General features: G+C 40.7%; 2 protein-coding genes across 10 annotated transcripts in view; one reads left to right on the top strand and one right to left on the bottom strand.

The window, feature by feature from the left end:
- Liprin-gamma (liprin protein kazrin) overlaps positions 1-20,049 on the bottom strand; it is a 45,629-nt gene that overhangs the window by 10,731 nt on the left and 14,849 nt on the right. For 5 of the 9 annotated variants that reach the window (XM_036813374.3, XM_036813371.3, XM_070995205.1 and 2 more), the window contains 5 exons: positions 19,155-19,188; positions 5,292-5,353; positions 4,402-4,728; positions 2,997-3,603; positions 188-412 (listed from right to left, as the gene is read on the bottom strand). In XM_036813374.3, coding sequence (XP_036669269.3) covers positions 188-412; positions 2,997-3,603; positions 4,402-4,515 — 946 coding nt within the window. In that variant the 5' untranslated portion in view covers positions 4,516-4,728; positions 5,292-5,353; positions 19,155-19,188. Of the gene's footprint in view, positions 1-187; positions 413-2,996; positions 3,604-4,401; positions 4,729-5,291; positions 5,354-12,661; positions 12,967-19,154; positions 19,189-20,049 lie in introns of those variants that run through there. The other 4 variants (XM_036813375.3, XM_036813373.3, XM_036813378.3 and 1 more) reach the window with 4 other exon arrangements.
- Positions 7,245-7,832, top strand: LOC108009389 (uncharacterized). Its single transcript, XM_017073699.4, has one exon. The coding sequence runs from the start codon at positions 7,323-7,325 to the stop codon at positions 7,803-7,805; it is 483 nt and encodes a 160-aa protein (XP_016929188.3). The 5' UTR covers positions 7,245-7,322; the 3' UTR covers positions 7,806-7,832.

Here is a 20,049-nt window from a genome sequence, read left to right on the forward strand (position 1 = left end):
TTTGTGGGTAAAACTGCATGCATATATAGTACATCTATATGGGAATATGAAACTGGGTTGGTTTTTGGGGATGCGGGCTAAGTGTGATTGCTGCTGCTTCAATTAAAAATACAGAGCGGAAATTGAGATGAAAGCGAAAAATGAGGGGGTTGAGGGTTGGGAACAGCACATAGATTGATCGACTTACCTGGACGGGGGGGAGCTTTGGCGGAATGCAGGTGATGGAACCTTGACTCGTCGTTGCGATTACCATCGCAGGACTCGAGGAGGAGCAAGGCCGCCGAGGCGGCGGAGGTGGGTGAGTGCGGGGCTCCCAGGGCCACCGATGGGCTCAGACCCGGATTTACATTCAGTTTCGGTTTCGAGGACGACTCCTGATCCGGCTCCGATAAGTTGGCATTTCGCTTGTCGACTGGATGGGGGGCATTGTTCAGATACAGATACATAGATATAGAGGGTTTTTCGGGGCTAGGCTGACAGGTGGATGAGGGGTTAGGAGTTCTGGGTAGGCAAACAACATATTCGGGTTGACCCAATAAGTAGTTCCAAACAAAACAAATAAACAGCAATGGCAAACAACGACCACAACAGCTATAGCAAGTTTAAGAACAATGATGATAATGGTAATGGGGCTGTTGGGTATGCGTGAGTGGTTCAATACTTCGGACAGACTGATGTATATATATACGTATATGGTGTGGGAAATTAGGGGGGCGTGCAGGACTCGAAATTAGATTTTCTCTCACCGAAAATGGACAAATAGGATTGAAATGTAAATAAACAACAATTATTGCAGTAGAACATGGAAATGAATTAATATTGATTTTCGGAACATTAATCTAAATGCAAACGAGTCAACGAGAAATGGCGAAAACAATGAGTTTGTAGGAATGCATTTACGATATGAACAATTTGCTTGTCTATTTATTCCCATAGCTTTCAATCCGCAGGCCCAGGTCACCGGTTCATCCATGTGAATGACTGATGATGAGCCTAAATTGATTGCGCACACACATTCCGAAATATAATCGCTATTCACACACACGGAAAAATCTCCCCCGTGAATGGATGGCACTTTTTCCAACCTTTTTTAACCAGCTTTTTTACTTATTGATTGTCAACATGGATTTATTTTATGGCCAAGGATTTAAATTAAAATTTAATTAGCATTTAATGCGACGCATGAAATCATTACTAAGAGCAACAAAAAATGCATATTTGAATTGAGGTCAAAACGAAATGAATGGTCGGGGATTGTTTACCAAATAAACACACAGCCAAATTGAAGAGTTTACTTTTATTCAGGTCCTAAAATTCAAGTGGCTGAATCACCGCCCGTTTAATATTCAACGTTTAAGTTTGGAAAACTCAGCTCGACCGCAACCACTTTGGCATCCACCGACTTTTTCACCTTTCCTGGGATGACCCCCGCCCATCTGCTTCGTTGACTTTCCAACTGCAGCACTCAAAGTGATGGGTCGAAGGACCCTGGTTTGGGGGAGATAGTGCTTGCAGTTCCAATGGACGGACGAGGGCCATTACCATCCATTTGTCAGATTTTTGAAGTGTACATCACTCTGCCATTCTGATATAATCCGATGCGTTGGCCAACCCAAAAGACTGCCAGCAAAAAGGGCACTCTGCACACATCTCATACCAGAATTTTTGCTCCTTATCCTCATCCTGTGGGTTTTTCATGACGCCGCCCTGTTGTTTTGTCCAGTTTAATCTTGTGGCTCTTAACTTCTGGTTGCCACTAGAAACCTGCCATCTCTCCCCTGCCAACGGACAACATTCAATTTTGTAACCCTTTTGTGTGCCGTCAAATACTTAAACAATTAAATTAAAACAGCACAATTCTGCTTCAATATTTCACGCAGCTGGGAGAAGGAATTAAATCAGCATACAGCATACAGGTTGAAAGGATTCAATCAGGGAAGCTGATTTAATTCCTCTCTGGCCGGTTCCCATTTGCCATTCCCACAGTGGCCAGCATTTGCTCATTCATGCCGCAAAGATCCTGCCCCCCCCTGCCCCATACCCCTCCCCCTTTCATTTGCCCGCAGCAATCTGCTGATTGCAACTCCCCCTGCTTCACGGCGTTTACACATTACAAATGCATTTGCATACACCGGGAGAAAAACACAGTCCTAAATCAAGCATCAATCATGGGATTTCCTGGGTGCATGTATAAACGTCCAGTAAATCACTTCCATGTGAGTGAATAAAAAACAAAACAAATTATAAATAATTTTAGAAAACTAAGCTTAGGCATTATTTCACTGGGCGTAATTGCATGCACCCGAATTTTCTCTATATGTGATATTGAGTATTTATGGTACAAATTTTTTGAGATGGAAAACTATTGAAAGCTAACCAATAAGTGTAAATTGTATGTTAACTGTTTCTTTAATTGGATTGTTTAATATAAATATTTAATATTGATGCTGATGATGATAACTGAAAGATGTTAATAAAAACCATTTAATTGTAAATTTAAGATAAATGTATCCAAAAAGTCTAGGTTATACAAACTGATTTTTCAACTTATCAACTGATAACCAACGTAAAATTTTTTTCAAAGTAAAATAATCAATAGATTTTGGAATTATTTAATTCCAATTAAAGCGGGAAGGGTTTATAATTAAAAAAACTTTTAAAAGTTACTGAGGAAAATTTGTATAAGATGTATTTGTGAAAAAATGAAGAAGATTAATGTTTTTAATAACTATCTCAAGTTAAGATAAAGCTGATAAACATTGCAAAATAATAATAGTGCTTGAATTTTTTTTTATTAAAAATACGGACTGTTTATAATAAAAACACTTAAGATTCATTTCAGGAATAACCATCTCAAAATAAGGTAAGGATATTTCTCATTTCTCCCTCCGATTCTTTGTTTGTTTGTTGTTTAACATTGTTCTTCACGTGTACACAATCCCCCTTTCACATACAGATGCCCCCCTTCCCCCACTCCCCATTCCCCTCACACTTACCCGCGTTGAGTGCACTACCGCTGGAGGGGGCGTTGTGGGCGGGGCCGGCTGCCTGGGCCAAGTGACCTGCGGCAATTAAATTCGAGTTATTCGCATGGATCATGGCGTTGCCGGAGTTGCAAGTGCTGCTGCTGTTGCTGTTGCTGTTGCAGTGGCTGCTGCCGGTGCCATTCGGCAATTGCTGCTGCTGCTGCTGTTGCTGCTGCTGGTGGGGCACTCCCGCTGCCGGGGGCAAGGTGTCCCCCTTGCCGGGATACGAGGGACTCCTGTGCTGGAGGTGCTGCAACTGCTGGCTATCAGCGGTCATGGGTGGGGTGAGCGTCTGGTTGCTGCCATTCGAACTGGACGGCGAGGAGCTGCTGTCGTTGCTGGGCGTGAGGTCTCGCTTGGAGGTCAGCACCAGAGGCGCCGGCTTTGCTGGCGCTCCTCCGCCCCCCGATCCCGATCCTGCAACTCCTGTTGCTCCTGCTGCGGCCCCCGAGGATGTCGAGGCCGTCACCGAGCTGTCCAGCGATAACAGCGGTCTTATGGGCTTGTTGTTGTTCACGGAAGCCGATTTCTCCTTCAGACCCGTCGTCACCGAAGTGTCCAGGGACTTTGCGATTTTCTGCAAAGGTTTAAATGCCATGAAGCTTTACTTAAATCATTCGAAAACTAAGTTAAACACGTAGGAGAGAGAATATAATCTTAGAAAAAGGAGAAATATCGTGTGTCCATGCCAAGCCCACTTTCAAAATTCTTTCTTAGTTTACAAATACATTCCAGAGTTTTAAAGCCTATAGATACTGCCAATTATTTGTTTTATTTAAACTAGGATTTATTCAGAGTTATCCAAACTTTAATGGCTATCTGTGGATGCACTTGAACTTATAGTTTAGCTCTTTAATATTTATCCGATTTAATGTTAACTATAACTTAAAGATTTAAATTCATTTTAAAATTAACAGCTCTTGGCTCGAATAATTCTTGGAATATCAGGAAAACGAAATGCATAGATATGGTAAGCCTAGCAGTAGCAAAACTCAGATAGCAAGGGGTGAATAGCAAAAGAGAGATACATATGTACAGCCCAAAGATGTCAATTAGTCAATGAGGAATGCAGAATGGGTAATTTTATCGAGATTTCAGTTTGTTTTTGCTCGAGAGCAGTGGAGCAAGATGAAGTGGTGCGCCAAAAAAGTGGGGAGTGGAGTGTGGTGAGGTGGGTCAATGGGGCCTTTGCGGCCCCTGGGGCATGCAATCTGTTCGCAAGCAATGAATGAGGCCCAATTAGGTTAAACATCAAGTGAGTTTTCGTTTTTATTGGTGGTGCGGATGGTTGGGGTTCGAAAGAGTATCTGGAAGGGGCTGACAGAGGAAGGGGGCGGGGGCGGGGGCGGGGGTGGTGCATACGGATTGTACTTACGGATTCACCCAGCTTGTGCAGCGAGGCGTTTATGCGGTCCGGGTTGCGCGGCGGCGGCTCTGGTGGCTCGGAGGCTGCCATCGTGGGTCCGGCAGCTACACCGTTGATTTGCATGCTAACCACCACCAACGCGGGCACCTATCGCACACACACTGACGCACCACTATGGCTAACACACACACGCGCGCACACACACACTGGCCCACCGACCAAATAAGGGGCGTGCGAGTGGGCGGGAAGGACGTTCCTGTGCTCTCCCTCTTCTTGGCGCTTCAACTGCCACCAATCTGAACTAATCGACGCTCAAACATTCTGACTTATGTAGCACTACACAGAGAAAAAAATATAACAAAATTAGTTTAAATTCGTTGGAGTTTATTGTTTCTTGGAACGCTTATAAACCAACTCGATTAAAAAAACCCAAGAAATCACACCTTTACCGGTGAATAAAGGTGTCTAAAAGTATGCAGTATATATTATTTAGAATATAACCATCTTAAAATATAAATATGATTACAACCAAAATAAAATTTAACATATATTTAATAAACATACAAAAATATCATTTCCAATACCAAAACTAAGGGAACTTTTTACTTGTTGCATACTTTTAGACACCTTTTTAATGAATTAAACTTCTTAGTAATACCTAAGGCACCCAAATTTAAGATATATCTAAGGTTAGTTATAAATTTTTAATAAATTGACTGCAAAACACTAGAAACTTCACCAACTTCTTCCCATCATCTGATTTTTAAGTAAATGCTCTCTTATTTTCAACTTTTAAACTTTGCATACTGATAGTAAATTCTGGATAAAGATTTATACGTAACCCCCAAAGAACTCTCTGTGCTAAGCCCTAGAAACGTGGAGATCGGGTGAATACGTACGCTAAGCTGGCTGTCCCTCTGAGTTCCTCGCGCTTCAAACTCCCATTCAATTACGAGTTGTCCTGTAAATAAACAGAAAAGGAGAATTTTCAGTCGGCGCCTTTGGGGTATGCAACGATTTTTTTCTGTAGCCCAACTAATTTGGGTCTATCCACGAAATGGTCATAAAAACTGAGAGCTTTGGGTTTGAATCCCTGGCGGGCTTAGTTGTTTGCATGTAGGCCAACGCCAGCCATAAACCTCCATTTGAACTTGTTTTTCCTTTTTTCCTTTTTTTGTGGCCGTTGCATGTCAACGCTCAGTTCGCAGTTTGCACTTCGCAGTTCTCCTGCTTCAGTTGTCTGTTCAGCCAGCTGTTCCTAAGGCAAAAGTTAAATTACAGCTCGCAACTCGGAGTCTCTGAGGGGCGGAGTGACAGCTGTTAACTGGGCTTGAAGCATGTGACACTGGGACCAAAACTACCCCACAAGGTACTCGTAACTTTAACTGTTTGGAAACCAAAGGTGACATGACATGCACTTTTCCATTTGACCAAAAACTAAGTCATTACATGCAGTTTTGAAATCGTAACAGAAATAAAAGGCAAAGTACACTTGGGGGTAAGTAAATGGTATAATAGTGCACCACAGAAACCACTGGAGTTTTAAAATTACTTATAAAAGTATGCTGTGAACAATGGAAACCCATTTTCAACAGTTATCCATCAGATTTTTCGTTGAAAAAGAAGTCCATTAGCAAATATTCATAAAGTTTCTCTTTTTTTAGCCATATATTTATAACTCTACCAGCTTGAACCCCCAAAAACCAGCCGTATGCCACGCAAATACTTTAAGTTTAATCCGCTTTAAGACCAACTACAACAAAGGATGACCAGGAAAATATGTTGCGGTCATGTTTCGGCTTCATGTTTTTTCTTACAATCTCGCCCGGAAACCCATGATCCGAATGGATGCTTGGGGTCGAGCGATAGAGCACCTATGTGTGTACACTGTACATATATGTCGGGCTTTGGCCAACAGAAGCGACCGACCCCATGCTTAAAGCCGATTCCAAAGCACCTTGACGACGAAACCACAAACATTTATATTAAAGCAACAGAGTCAGGTGGTAAAATAAAGGGGCGCTGCCAGGTGGTTTGGGGGCGTGGCAGCCACACCAATGCGGTGTGGGCCACACTAGCAGCACAAACTTTAATCATAATAATAACAAGCAACTTTTGCGTTACATCCGTGCCACGAGCACAGATGAAGTTTGGCGGGGTTGCGCTGTTGTTGGCCAACTGAATGGGTATTTATGCTCCACACAGACACGGACAGGCCGCAGATAGATGAGGTCCTCTTAACTACCGAATATACTGCTAACATGCCTTTTAAGTTGTCTGTTTTAATATGAACCTCGGTACTTTCCTGAATTGGAAACTATTGCGGCCAACTTTCAGGATTTACTAATTTTAATGAAAGATTATTCAAAAAGTGAGGTAATATTTAATGTTACCGAGTAAAATGTTCTTATAAGTATGCTAATATATAATTTGATCCTGTAAGTCTACTTTTAACTTGTACTTCATTCCTTGAATTAATTTATTCAGTGGTTTAAAGCCGGTATAAGTTTAAAAACCCCTTCCATATATATAATAATTGATTAATTTAACTGATAATTGTAATGGAAGCTACAGGATATAATCGTCCGATTTGCAATCACTTTTAATCTGATAATAAAAAAACGATTTGCGAAGATTCATATTACTTATATATGGTATATACTTTATAGGGTGGGAAAGATCTCCTTCAAACAAACAGCTAAGCAAAATTATAATAACCCCTAATGGTAAACTGGTATATATTATCATATGCTTATTTGAACAGTACAAAGTTCCAATTGGTCTCTACTTCTAAGACCCTAGTTAAAGTTATGATTAAATCACGAAATAAGGTTCACATACATATTTTTTTGAAGTTAGTAAGCACTGGTTTTTTGGTCCTTCAACTTTTGGGCCTTGGCAAAAAATTAATCGATAGACTTTTCCAAATTATGAGCAATCCCATTGACTCGCATGGTCCCAGCCAATCGGCGTTTTATGTGCACCTCGAGGATCCTGTGAGGAATGATCCACCCAGCGGTCTGCACCGGAAGTACCGTCCTTATCCGCCACGCCCCCAGGAGCAGCGCTTGGGGGCGGCGGAGGAGCGGCGCAGTTGGCTGGGTGAGCAGAAGGTGGAGCAGCTGTCCGTCCGTTTGGCGCGAGTGGCACTGATCACCGATCGGCACCACCGGCAGGCCACCCGAAGTTGGCAGGAGGCCCAGGATCGTATCACTCGCGACATGGACGAACATGTAAGGAAACGGACGATGGCGATCTCAAAACGACTGAGGAACCTCAACGATCACCACCAGAAGGTACAGGTGCGCAAGGATGAGGTCAAGCAGGAGAAGCTGCTCAGGAAGTTGAACCACCTGTACGAGGCCAACAACGCCAGCACTATTTCACAGTTTTGGGGCAAAATTCACAAATGAAATGCAATAAAATAACTAAGATTGGAAAAACCAACAAATATTTTAAAGGCTATCCATTTTCATAATCGTTCGATTTAAGAGTATTATTACAATATGCAAATAAGCCTTATTATCTTTAAATAAGTGAAGTGTATTAACCCTTAGGATTCCTTCATTTTGTTTAAGTATAAGGGCACTTTTCAACTTTATTATAAATTTTTCATTTCCATATGCTTCAGACATTTGCCTTTGTGTAGGGAAGACACCATTTTCCGCTTAGAAAGTTTTGCCTGTCGCAACGCTTGTCAAACTTCCACTTTTCTCCGAAGTCTGCCTTCGACATAGTTTCGCTGTGGAAAATCGCTTGTCAACTTTCGAACCATACTGCCCGTACTGCGTTTTTATAACTTAACTTTTGGGGGGCTTTAAGTTTGACCAAGTTGTCCGGCAATTTGCATTGCAATGAAAGCAGAAAGTTGAGCACCTAAAATTAGTTACAATTTGTGTCGAAGCTGAGCAAATTAGCCGCCGCCCAGGGGACTCGTCAAGTGGAAAGTGGGTGGTGGTTTGGTGGTGCTTTGAAAGCATTTTCGTAGAGTTTCCTGGTTTCCAACTTCCTATTCCTAACTCAAAGCCAGCTACCGATTATGTGCACTCAACTGCAAGTCAGCAGACGAATGTTTGGGTACACACATATCACGAGTCAAAGGAGCGTGTTGCTGTTGGCCAACTAAGTGCTTTCCCTTTGTCCAGGAGCATCTTGCTCCCGAATCCCCCCAGTTTTTAGCCATCTACGTGTTAAGGCTAAGCACTTGACCTGTTTTCGCCCAACTGATTTGATTTGTGGCCTGCTGGTGACGCTGCTTATGCAGTTGCCTTCGCATTCAATTAAACTCTAGGGCTTTCAATGTGTGTCCTAAGCCATCCAAGTTGGATGAGATGGGGCGATTGCCCTTAGAAGTATGCTTCATAAATTGGTTTTTATTAGGGTCCCATGTGTGCGTTTGTGGCTTACACTCTCCAAATATCAGGCAAAATATTTGGAATTTATTGCCCCAATAGCTATGATACAATAAATATATTTATCAATATTTTATTCGATACACCGGAGCCTGAAACTCGATTCAAATTAAAATAAATCAAAAACTTGAGCAGGGAAATATTTAAATGAATTTGCCAAGCAACTGGACAATAAGCTTTGGCATATTGATTGAAAATTGACATTCGAAATGCATGCAAATTAATGCAGTATTTGTGCTGAGCAAAATAATTCGAACAGACTTGATTACACTAACCACAGACCACCGAGCCCCGCCCCCAAATGGGCCATAATGTCAAAAGGGGCGGCCCCCCGATGGGCGCCACAACTCGGTGACAATTGACATTGGCAAGCGGGGAAAATTCAATGAAAATTAATAAGTTGAATTAACAGATTCACGCCGCGGGCAGTCGTCGAAATCAAATACACCGCACACGCCAAGAGGAATTTAATGGCTCACTGGCCAGTCAAATGAGATGACTGACTGGTCGTCCTGGCCATCCTGACATCAGTCATTAAGGTCCTGGCCATTTGAGCTGGGCACGGACGCCTTCCGCTCGTCACCGTTCAATTGGATTACCAGCAGGCGAACACTTTATTTCCGAAAGGCTAACTTCATTTGCCTCTGCGTATCCAACGGTGTGACTCATAGCCATGGTGATTCATATAGAGAAAACAGCAATCTGATATCTTTATAAAACACTTTAAAATTGTTGAAGCCTTGGCTTAAGATAAAGAACGTACTATATTTGGGGTTAAAAACAAGTTTGGAATCTCCAAGATCTATACCGAAAACAAAACACAAAAGAAACAATTTGATATTCGCAGGGTAAATTTAATATATATCATTTTGCTCTTCTTGAAAATTCTCACACATCTAAAAAGAATCAAAAAACGAAATGGTGCCCAAAATTATTCCGGGTTAGAAAAAGACAGCAATATTCGAATCTCTCCGAAATAGAAAAGGAGAGAAAAAAGCAAGATGGCCAACATATCAATGTGATACGATCGTATCTAGATGAATTTCATACTGAACTTTCTAAAAATGGTCATCATATTTTATAAATTTTATTAATTTATTAAGCACATATATTTATATTAGGTTATTATTTTATTTTTTGTATAAAACCTCTTAACTCTATTCATTTACTATTTGATTTAAATGAATATGTAGTTCTTATATTTTTATACCCATCACTCGTAAAGTAAGCAGAGTGCCACGTCCATTCTAAAGCCCATAACGCTAAAACCTGTCTAGCGTCCATATATTCTAATATTTTGTATTGTGTTCTGATTATCAGTACCCTTTCACATGAAAAATATTGTTCAAATCGGACCATTCATTAAAAAGTTATAAGCAGATAAAGTGTGCAATCTAGGAAACAGCCGATTTGTTGCATGCTTATCTCCATCTCGCTCGCACTTCCTTTAGCTGAATAAGAAGTATTTAATAGTTGAGGAAGTCGGCTATAGAGTTCTTTCTTGTTTTAATTTTGCATCATTATAATCTTTTAAAAACGTTTGTTCGATCATTTTTTCTACCATGTTCTAAAACGGTTCCATTCTTAAGACATGAACTTATGCAGAGCGTTGGCCCCTTTGCCCCAGCTTTAAGCCCTCATTTCCTGCATGACTCGCCGGGTTGCCTCCTTTCTCGGCCCGAAAACTTCGATGGAGCGAGGGGAGTGTGTGTGAGCAACGCAAATTACAAATTGTGCAAGGGCCGCTCCTCCAGAAAAGGGTAGCCACACAGACCACCTCCGACCCCTCGGTTTGTTTGCCAAGCGATTTCGCTGCAATCTACAGTGCCAGCACTTCCCTTCTGTTTCAGCCACAAAACTGACAGCAATCAGCTTTGCTGTGGATAAAGTTTTATGCCGAGAAACTCATTTAGTTTGCAATTAATTAGTGGCAGCCGGCAGAGCGCAGTTGAATTTGTGTTTTTAATTTGGCTAAATAGATGCAGCTACCGCCAGGCGATTCAGATCGTGTTTAACATGGCGAATGGGGCGTGTAGTGTAGTTCCGGCTGAGTTTTTCGCTAGGCGTGAAATGTAAATGCTTGACCCAATTGGCAGGGGGGTCACAAGAGATGGAAATGTGAAAAAAACAACCGAGAGCCGAGAACAAAATCATTTAAAATGTTTTTCAGCAGCGGAGGGGCGCCTGTAAAACTTTTTCTCCGGGGGCTTTTGGCGAAGACAACTTGAACACAATTTGATAACCTACATTTGGGGGTCTTGGCAACATTAAAAATTTACACATGACGGGGTGGCTGAGCGGGAGGTGGCCTTACTGGCAGTGCAAAAGTGGAACGGAGTGTTTCCTCAGCGTCCTTGAGCTCTTGTTTTTATTTGGTATTAAGAGCATGTCAAGTGAGTCTGGCTAAAAGAGAGGCTGAGGCAGGCCAGCTAAGTGAGTTTTCGTTGTTTTTCCTTGTGGCAGGAAGCGGATGCGTGTGTGTGTGTCTTTTGGCAGGGATGGGAAAATGGGGGGAAGAAAGTCTCCGGAGGTGGGTAGCAAAAAGTCTTTAAGTCGTTTGCCTTAATAGCTTTCAGTTTGCGACTTTCCTGGTCACAACCCGGCCTTATTCTCTCTCTTTACCCCTTCTTTTGGCCCAAAAACCCGCCTTTTCCACCCCCTTCTCATGTGTACCATGAGTTATTGTCGTGCGATTTATTACGCGACGCACTGTTGGCAGCCTTTGGGGGGCCACATGGCGTATGCGTAACGTATAGTCTTGGTAAAAACTCACGTAATGTGCAACATCTACCCCCCGCGGCTTGTTGCCATCCCCTTTTGATTTATTCAGCCAGGTGGCATACTTTTGACCCATATGGCTTTGATTTCTTGAAAAATACAAGGAACCAACCGCAACCACTGATATTTAAGCAGTCCCTTTTGTACTTGAAATCGAATATAAATTATTTTTTTTTACCAGTTCTGAAATTTAAATTAATAATTTCTCTATAACCATTTGCAGCGTATTGTATTTCTTAAAAAATGTGCCTTTCTTACTTAAAAATTGTATATAAACTATTATTTTTCATCAGTTTTTCTACTATTATTTGTATTGTCATGTATTTCTTTTAAATAGGCGTGCCTATTTTTTTCTGGAAAATGGTATATATTTTCTTATATATCACCAGTAACGGAATCTAAATCTAAAATTCTTTATTATTATTAGTTTTGATTTTATTTCTTTATTTATTATGTTTTGTGTACCTTTTATTGATATATTGTCTTGAAGTAAGCTAAATAAAAAAAACCCGAGAACTAAGATTGTTTATTAATAGGTATATTATATTTATCATTTTCACTTATAATAAATAATAAATCTTTCTTTATTCTAATAAGTTATTATATTTTTTAAGAAATTCTTATTTAATCCTAGTTTCTCTCTGTGCAGCTAAATGACGGTCGTGTCTGGCGGCAATTAATGGTGTTGTCATTAGTGAAAACACCACTCGGAATTTAATAAAGATTTGCACAGGCGCAAATCGGTTTTAAAATATGTGCAAGCACTTTGATTATTCATTCACAAAACCCAAGGGGTACCAAATTCCCAGTGAGATAGTGCGTAATTCGTGACTGACACAGATTTTTCCCTATTCGCTTCGCCATTGGATTTTTCTTTATTTTTGCGCACACAAGGAGCAGCATAAAAATGCCAAAAAATTTCCCACTTTCACGCACACTCGCACAAATATTGACCGAATTTCACTGGCGGTGGTTTTTCCCCCTCCCGGAAAATTCAATTGTTTTTCCCCCTTTTGTTGTTGTTGTTTTTTCTTTTTGGGCGATGCTGTGTCTTTGGTGTTTGTTTTGGGAAAATTTACCTTGGATTTGGACAGGAAAAACAAGCAGGGCACTGCACGTGGCCAAGTTGGAGTCAATGTCGGTTTTTCTTATTTATAAAAAAATTTTTTTTCTGGCTTTCTAATTTGTTGGACACGCTTTGGTCGAAAGTTTTTTGGCCAAGCTCTTGTTGATTTTATACACTCACACCCACACACACAGGCGCCCACGCACACACTCTCAGATGTGAGAAAGAGAGAGATATGGATGGTTGAACAGAGAGGATCCGTAGGATATAAGGCGATAATTCCGGCGCTTGGAACGTCTCACTTGGCGAATTTCTCGAACGGCACTGAGCTCGAGTCCTTGGCATTTGGCTAAAGAGTCCTTTTTGGCGGCGTCCCTGTGACGTCACAGAAAGCTCGACAAACAAAAAAGAAATGAGACGGTGGAACAGTGGATAATAGAGCGCTTCTGCGCAATGCGAAAAGCTCGTAGACACTGGAGAAATAACCACGGGAAAACCCTCGAAAACCCGACCTAGCCTTGGACAAGTGTTTGTTTACGTTTTCCGACCGAACATCCCGCATAAGCATCCTTGCGAATCCTTGTTGCTCCGCTCCCAAAAACGAAGGTCAAAGCCTTAGTTGCCCCAGCGAGTTTACAAAATTGCCACGACACCCACCTTGCCATTCCACCTCTGCATTTCAATTAATCAGCAAAATAAATCGCAATCCGCTCCAGGAACCACAAAACATTTTCCCCACAATTTCACTTGGCTAAAAACAATTTTCAGACTTTGTTCTTAAGCCACAAAGGCAGATTTTCCTCTAATGAAATAGCTGAAGACCAGCAATTGCAGTGGTAACCAATGTTTACGAAAAGTCAAATGCCAATTATTTCAAAACATGAGAAAGCCCAAAAGCAATGGAGTTTGGGTTCTGGGCGAAAATTCAGACATTGAGGTTGGAAATGACAAATGCAGTCTGCATAGTTTTCCTTTTACGTTGTAATTCAAGCCGACTGTACATTGTGCAGCGAAAAAATGACAAAGGCATTGCAAGTATCTGGAAATTGCATACAAAGCTAAATATGATCCTGGCGGAATATGTTATTGTAAGAGATTCAATGAACATGTCTGGGGACAATAGGAACATTTTCATGCAATGCAATCGCATTGAAAAATGCATATAAATAGATATTCCTGTTTTCTTTTAGTGTCATGCAAGCTGGAAAAAATGTTAAATAGGTTGGGCATTATTTTAATTTAACACAGCTCTCTTAAAATTGCTTCAAAAGTTATTAGTTTGGTTCAATTTGTTATAATGATTTTACTCTGGTATTATCCTTAAGCCTATAGTTCACCGTTTTTTTAGCTCACCAATTGCCTTAATCTTATATATCTTAAGCACCTCACAAACAAAAAATAAATAAAGCTAAAAAAAAGTACAAAGTTATTTAGTTACCTAGATCACAATGAAGAAATTGGTATTTTCAAAATATGCTTAAATGCAGATACATATGTATCTACAGTTCATATCAAAGACTTCTATCCATCTTTGAGAATAAACTAACAGTGGTTTTTATTTCTTTCTGCTCTATGGCTTTTTCATGGAAGTCTAATTAAGTTTGAAACGAGTTCACAGTGCCTGAGTTTAAATCTTATAGGTACTATGTTTATTTTGCTTGCAAACTGTATTTTCATTTCATGAGGGATGTTTATCCAATAAACAAAATATCTTTTACCTTGTGCGATTTTATCTTTCAATTCTCTGCAGTTTCCAATAAGTGGTTGATATTTGAAAATTACAGCCCTGAATGTAAACGTTCCTGTTTAATTATTTCCTTTGGGCTGCAAAGTTACAAAAACCCATATCCGCACAGTGCCACTATGTTCGAAAGCCAGTGCAATTCAAATGGCGAGTTCAAAGGAGATTTCAATTGCCATATCGGCTTGCAGGGGTGGAGTGATCCGAATGAGAGCCATTGCAGCGCATTATCCTGCACACAGGACTTGAACATAGTAAATCCCCTTACCGCCCGTAATATAGTTACGTTACCAGAGTGTCATTCATAAATACGAGTGGCAGACGTGACTAGCCGCCGCCACGTAGAGGGCTTTGCACCTGACAGAATCGTTCCGATATATCCCACTGCCCCCTGCAAATCCCCCCAAACATAATGGACATGGCAACTGTTTGCATTTATTGTGACTGACAATCATTGTAGTTTCCATCTGTCTGCCTGCGGAAATGTGAAGTGCTGCCAGGAGATAGCCGCCGTCGTCTGATGCTAATAAAATGTTATCAAATGAATGTCAAGCGGCTGCTGGGCCTATCCTGCCGCTGCCTTTTCTGGCTTATCCTGACAGACGCCATCGGTGCCGGGATATATGTACTATAGTACTATCTGATATCCCGAACAATGGGCTCAGCACACGCACATCGATTGAGGGGGAGTTCGTTCAACTCAGCGCCATAGGCCTAGGGCATATAAGGCCAAGAAAGAGGACTTCCCGTCGAGTGGGGGGGGGGGGGGGGGGGATGGGCGAGACAGCGGGAGCACCACTATCTGCCACAGGTGACGCGTGAAAAATTCCACCAGTCATGGAATCCATCGAAGAAAGCGCGTCTGCCATGCAATTTTTCGCTTTGTCGTAACTCAACTGCCATTGACAGCCAAGTGTCCCACTGACAGTCGCCGCCCACTTTCCCCATCCACCCACGTACACCCATCTACCCGTTTTCCCATTTCCCCCGGCCCATTTTATCATCCTGCCGCCTGCAGAGTCCCGGAAAATCAACGGCGACGACCTCAACCTTAAGAAATGAGCGATTGTGATGCAGAGAAAGAAGGAAAATAAGATATTATCGCGATAGAGTACTCGTACGAACTCGAAATTAAAGTGTTATACAGATCGGATTTTGATTATCATCAGAATAGTGGTGTTTTGGAAAAAGAAAATAATAGAATAATGACGTGATATATCATAAAATTCATTTTCTAGAAAAAAAGACCTTTGAGCTTATGTTGAGTAATAATCTTTACTGATTTAAAATATCATCTTTATACATGAGAGTATTATCTCAACTCAAGTAAATAATGTCACCATTTTAGGTAATAAATATGACATAGATTTTAAGAACGCCGTGAACATGAATAGTAGTTCTATTTATATTTATTCATGGTACTTCCAAGTTTAAAATACCTTGTTACAAGCTCTTAGACACCTAAAATTGCATGAAAAGTGATTTTAAAACCCTTGTGATTTGTGTGTTTTAATTGTATAACCCTAATAATATTTCAGTTGTTTTATTACGATACATTAACAATACCAAGTACAAGGTGCCTACTTTTACAAGAACATTTTATAAAGTGAATGTTTTTTGTGTAGTTCCCGAGTATTTTCTCTCCGTATTCATCTTCCAGTGTATTATACTTCCCGTCGCGTTTAACGTGGGCAGTCGTTTTGTCAAGACAACCAATTGTGGGCACGGCATAGCCTTTGTCGCTCCCTGACATCCACTTCATCCTCACCTCAGAGGGGGGGGGGGGGTGACAAAGAGAGTGGTTCCGGGGAAGAAATGGAGTTGCGGTCCCGCGGAGAATGGGGATGTTTATCAATGCCCTGCGCTTATCGCCGACAGCCGCAGCAGTCAGACAAGTGGAAAACTATACACGCCCAGAAAACAAGGAAAAGTACGAGGGAAAAAAAAAGAAAACAGACGGATGCGTTGGCTTGACAACTTATTTCAACATCTTGTTGTAGTAGCTGTTCGTTGTGCGCTTCCTATTTTCATTTATCGCAATAAACTTTTCCGCAGATGGCACTGCAAAAAAGTTAACAGAAGGAAAATAGCAGGAGGTGGTGGCGCCGTCGCCAAAGTTTTCCCAATATACTTTGATGCCTTTGTTGGGACTCGGCCTTTTGTGTGTGGGGATATGAGCAAATATCTTATGGCAAAATATTTGCGTACATTTTCTGGTTATTTCTGGTTATTGAATTCGATGGGGAGTTTGGGACGGAGTGGCAGATGAAAAATGCAAAATTGAAAATGACAAGCAAGCTGCACTCGTAAGATACTAAGCTGATTTGGGTCCATAGAAACCACTCGAACTAAATCGGCTTACAAATGCATTGATTACCTCAATTAAGATCCCAGCCAGGGGCCAGTAATGAATTGAATTAGTATGTAAATTTCCCGAGATAAAGTGGGTATGCTAGGGGCAGCAAATTTCCCAGGGAGTGTGCTTTACACTATTTCCTCTTTTTCTCTCTCTCTATCTATATATATCCTTTTTCTGTTTCCGGATGTTGCTAAACGGTTTATCGCACTTGCCCCTGGAAGCGGAAGAGAAGGAGTCTGGAGCGGAAACGGGGATACATTATTAATGTATATTATAAGACAGACGAAGCCAATGCGGCGTATGCGCATTTTTTATATTTTTATTTCGTTTTATTCTCCCAGTTTTATTACGGTCCTGCCCCAAGGCAACGACACATTTCTGCCAAATGTTTCTCCATTTATCCCTTTGGACCTCCCATCCTCGGTTTATTTCGAACCCAAAAAGGGGGTTTCCCGGTTGTCGAAGTCTGGGTTGTCCGGGTTTTATGGCAAGTTGCGAGGCTTGCGTCCTCAGCATCGCTTAATAAGTTTTTATTGCCCCAACTCACGCCAAGTGGGTGGCAGATGAACGTGTTCCAGCAGCGGTCGACCAGATAATCAGCGCCAGTTTCAATTTCAATTTCGGATTGCCACCTGGCCACGCCCACCAATTAGCGCAGGCGAATTTCTCCAATTTTCTCTGGGTTTTTTGGTTGTTTTGTTTTACATTGCAGTCGATTTGCGTGCGGAAACCGCGTGAAATTCCCTTAAGCTACTAATTTGATTTGTTAATTAACTACTCTGTGGATCTCATTACTGTCACATGGAAATAAAACCAAAAGATACAAGACTTAAAGGACGAAAACCAATTTATCTCCTCTTTTTCGCATAAAATTATTTCTTAGAAATTTTTCTATATTTTTAGGTCGAAATATAATTCATATTTTGATATTTTATTATCACAAGTTGTTATCCTCTCGGAATTGATTTTTTGTTTGTGTAATACCCAACATGGTCTCAAATCAACTGGAATATCGTAAGCAAGCCACCTTCTTTTTGCAAATTCCTCCTTTTTTATTCATGTCAGAGTATTTCGCTCATATTCGAATTTTTATGGCAAAGGGACGTGCTCCCTTGAACAGTTTACGTATGAGTTGGCACGGCCATCGATAAATCTTCTTCGGAAGTAAAGAAAAAAATACTAAAAAAAAAAACAAGTTAAGCTACTTTTGTCATACTAGGCGAGGCAGGGCCAAATAACTTCTAGGGGAAAAAGAGAAGTTGGAAAAACACGGTTCAATGGAGAAAACAAAATACAGAGAGATCAAGATGGAAAAACTACTTGGGTGATGGAGCATTTCAATGATGTTAAGTTGATGCTGCGGGGAATTTTCTCTTTTAATTGGAGTCTAGTGCGGCAAACATAATCGCATGGAGTGCAATGATGAGCTTAAAATTCTTACAAGATTGATTTGAAGATTACCAAGTATTAAAAACAAACACCTCTTTTCCAAAAGATCCCATACTCATAAATTATTCAAAGCTTTTATGAATACCAATTAAAAGGGGGTGGTTACATTTATTCATTCAGTTTCGTTTAGTTTTTCAACAATAACTCTCCTTATTTTATACATACATAAGTAGTACTTACAAATAAGGCTTTCTATGAAGAGTTTAAATCTAATAACCCCTTGATTCTGTCTTAAATATCTTTATTTTTACAGTTTCCTGACAAGATAAAATCGTTTCACGCTGTATTTTAAAGCAAATACTACCGACTTCCTTGTCGCCATCAAATCTTTATGAATACTTTGCTCTACGAAATGTTGTAACATTGTAGACTGGCAAACACCACAAAAAAAAGGAAGAACGCCAGGGGGCCGTAGAAAAAGATATCCGATGGCTTTGTCTTTGGCAAATTGCAGCCGTAAAAGCGGGTCCGGTAAGCGGTGGCTTAACATCCGCCGGATCCGGAAAAGCAGCGACCTGCAGCCATATGCACTTAAGATGTCACACGAAACTGCAACAAAAGCCACATGTGTGGTGTGACCATCCACTCTTTGCTCCCGTATCCTTTTTATATGGCGACCATAACTTTTTCGCTGCCCTTTTACCCCTTTTTATGGTTGACCAGCGATTAGTTCTTTCTTCTCGCACTTTATGACCCAACGTAATAGAGAGAAATGGAAATTGGGTGGGGCAACTTCGCTGATATTGATCAAAGTTCAAGTTGGCATTTCCATATTGCCATCCCATCCACTTTCGCTAAAAGCTTTTCTCTCCCAACAAAGAACTGCCTGCTTTTGCCAAGTACTTGACCAAGTATTTGTCAACCCGCTTGAGCCAGTAACCTACATGTTAACATACCCTGTAAAAACTCTTTCCTAAATGGGGTTTTCCCACGCCCTAATGTGTTCAATAAACTTACCGGGCAGCAATGGGTATTCAATTAGTGACACTCTCTGCAAAGATATATAGTAAAAACAAAAATTAAACGATTGGATACAGAGAGAAAAAATACTACAACAGTATGTATTACAAATAAGTATTGGTGTCTCAAAATAATATAAAAGTATATAGGTCCTGAATATTATATTGTCAAGATAATATTTTCCACCTTATTTTTTTTTTAATATTTTATGTAAATAAATTGCTAAAATTCGTAATTCTTATATATCTTTTAATTAAAATATAACATTATGATATAATTTTTCATTTTTTGAATGATAATATACATATGTACTACTAGATCTTGAGTTTTGTATTGCAACCATTGAAGCTTTATAAATAGTTTGATAAATTGAAATATGAAAAACATTATTTTTTATTCTCAGTGTGGCATTTTATTTCCGTTTTTCCCATTTCAAAAACATATTGCATACCCCAAGGAGCCATCCCCGAACCAAATCCAAGTCGAGTCGACTGAGCACAGCTGCCTGCATCGGGCAAAGAGATTAAACTTGTCGGGCCGCAAGCCCAGAAATTATTCGAGGCTGCCGCCGCCTTTTGTTGCTGCTCTTGTTCCTAGTTCCTGGTTCCTGGTTCCTGGTCTCTTGTCTTGTGCAGCGTTTTAATTGGGTTTTCTGCCATATTAGATTTCAGAGCCTCACTTGCTTCGCCAGCAGATTCGCAGTGCAGTCGAATGCAAATCCTTAAAGCGAGGAAGTTCGACAACACGCAAATAGTTGGGCTGGAAAACTTTGCCTTAGTAGAAACCGGCAGTTAAAGCGGTTGCATCTTATGAGATACTTTCAATCATGTTAGCATTTGAGAAATTCACTTAAGCTGCTCATTAAACGATGAAGCTCAAGAGGGATTGAATT

Source organism: Drosophila suzukii, chromosome 2R (assembly GCF_043229965.1).
Source record: "Drosophila suzukii chromosome 2R, CBGP_Dsuzu_IsoJpt1.0, whole genome shotgun sequence".
Taxonomy (NCBI): Eukaryota; Metazoa; Arthropoda; class Insecta; order Diptera; family Drosophilidae; genus Drosophila; species Drosophila suzukii.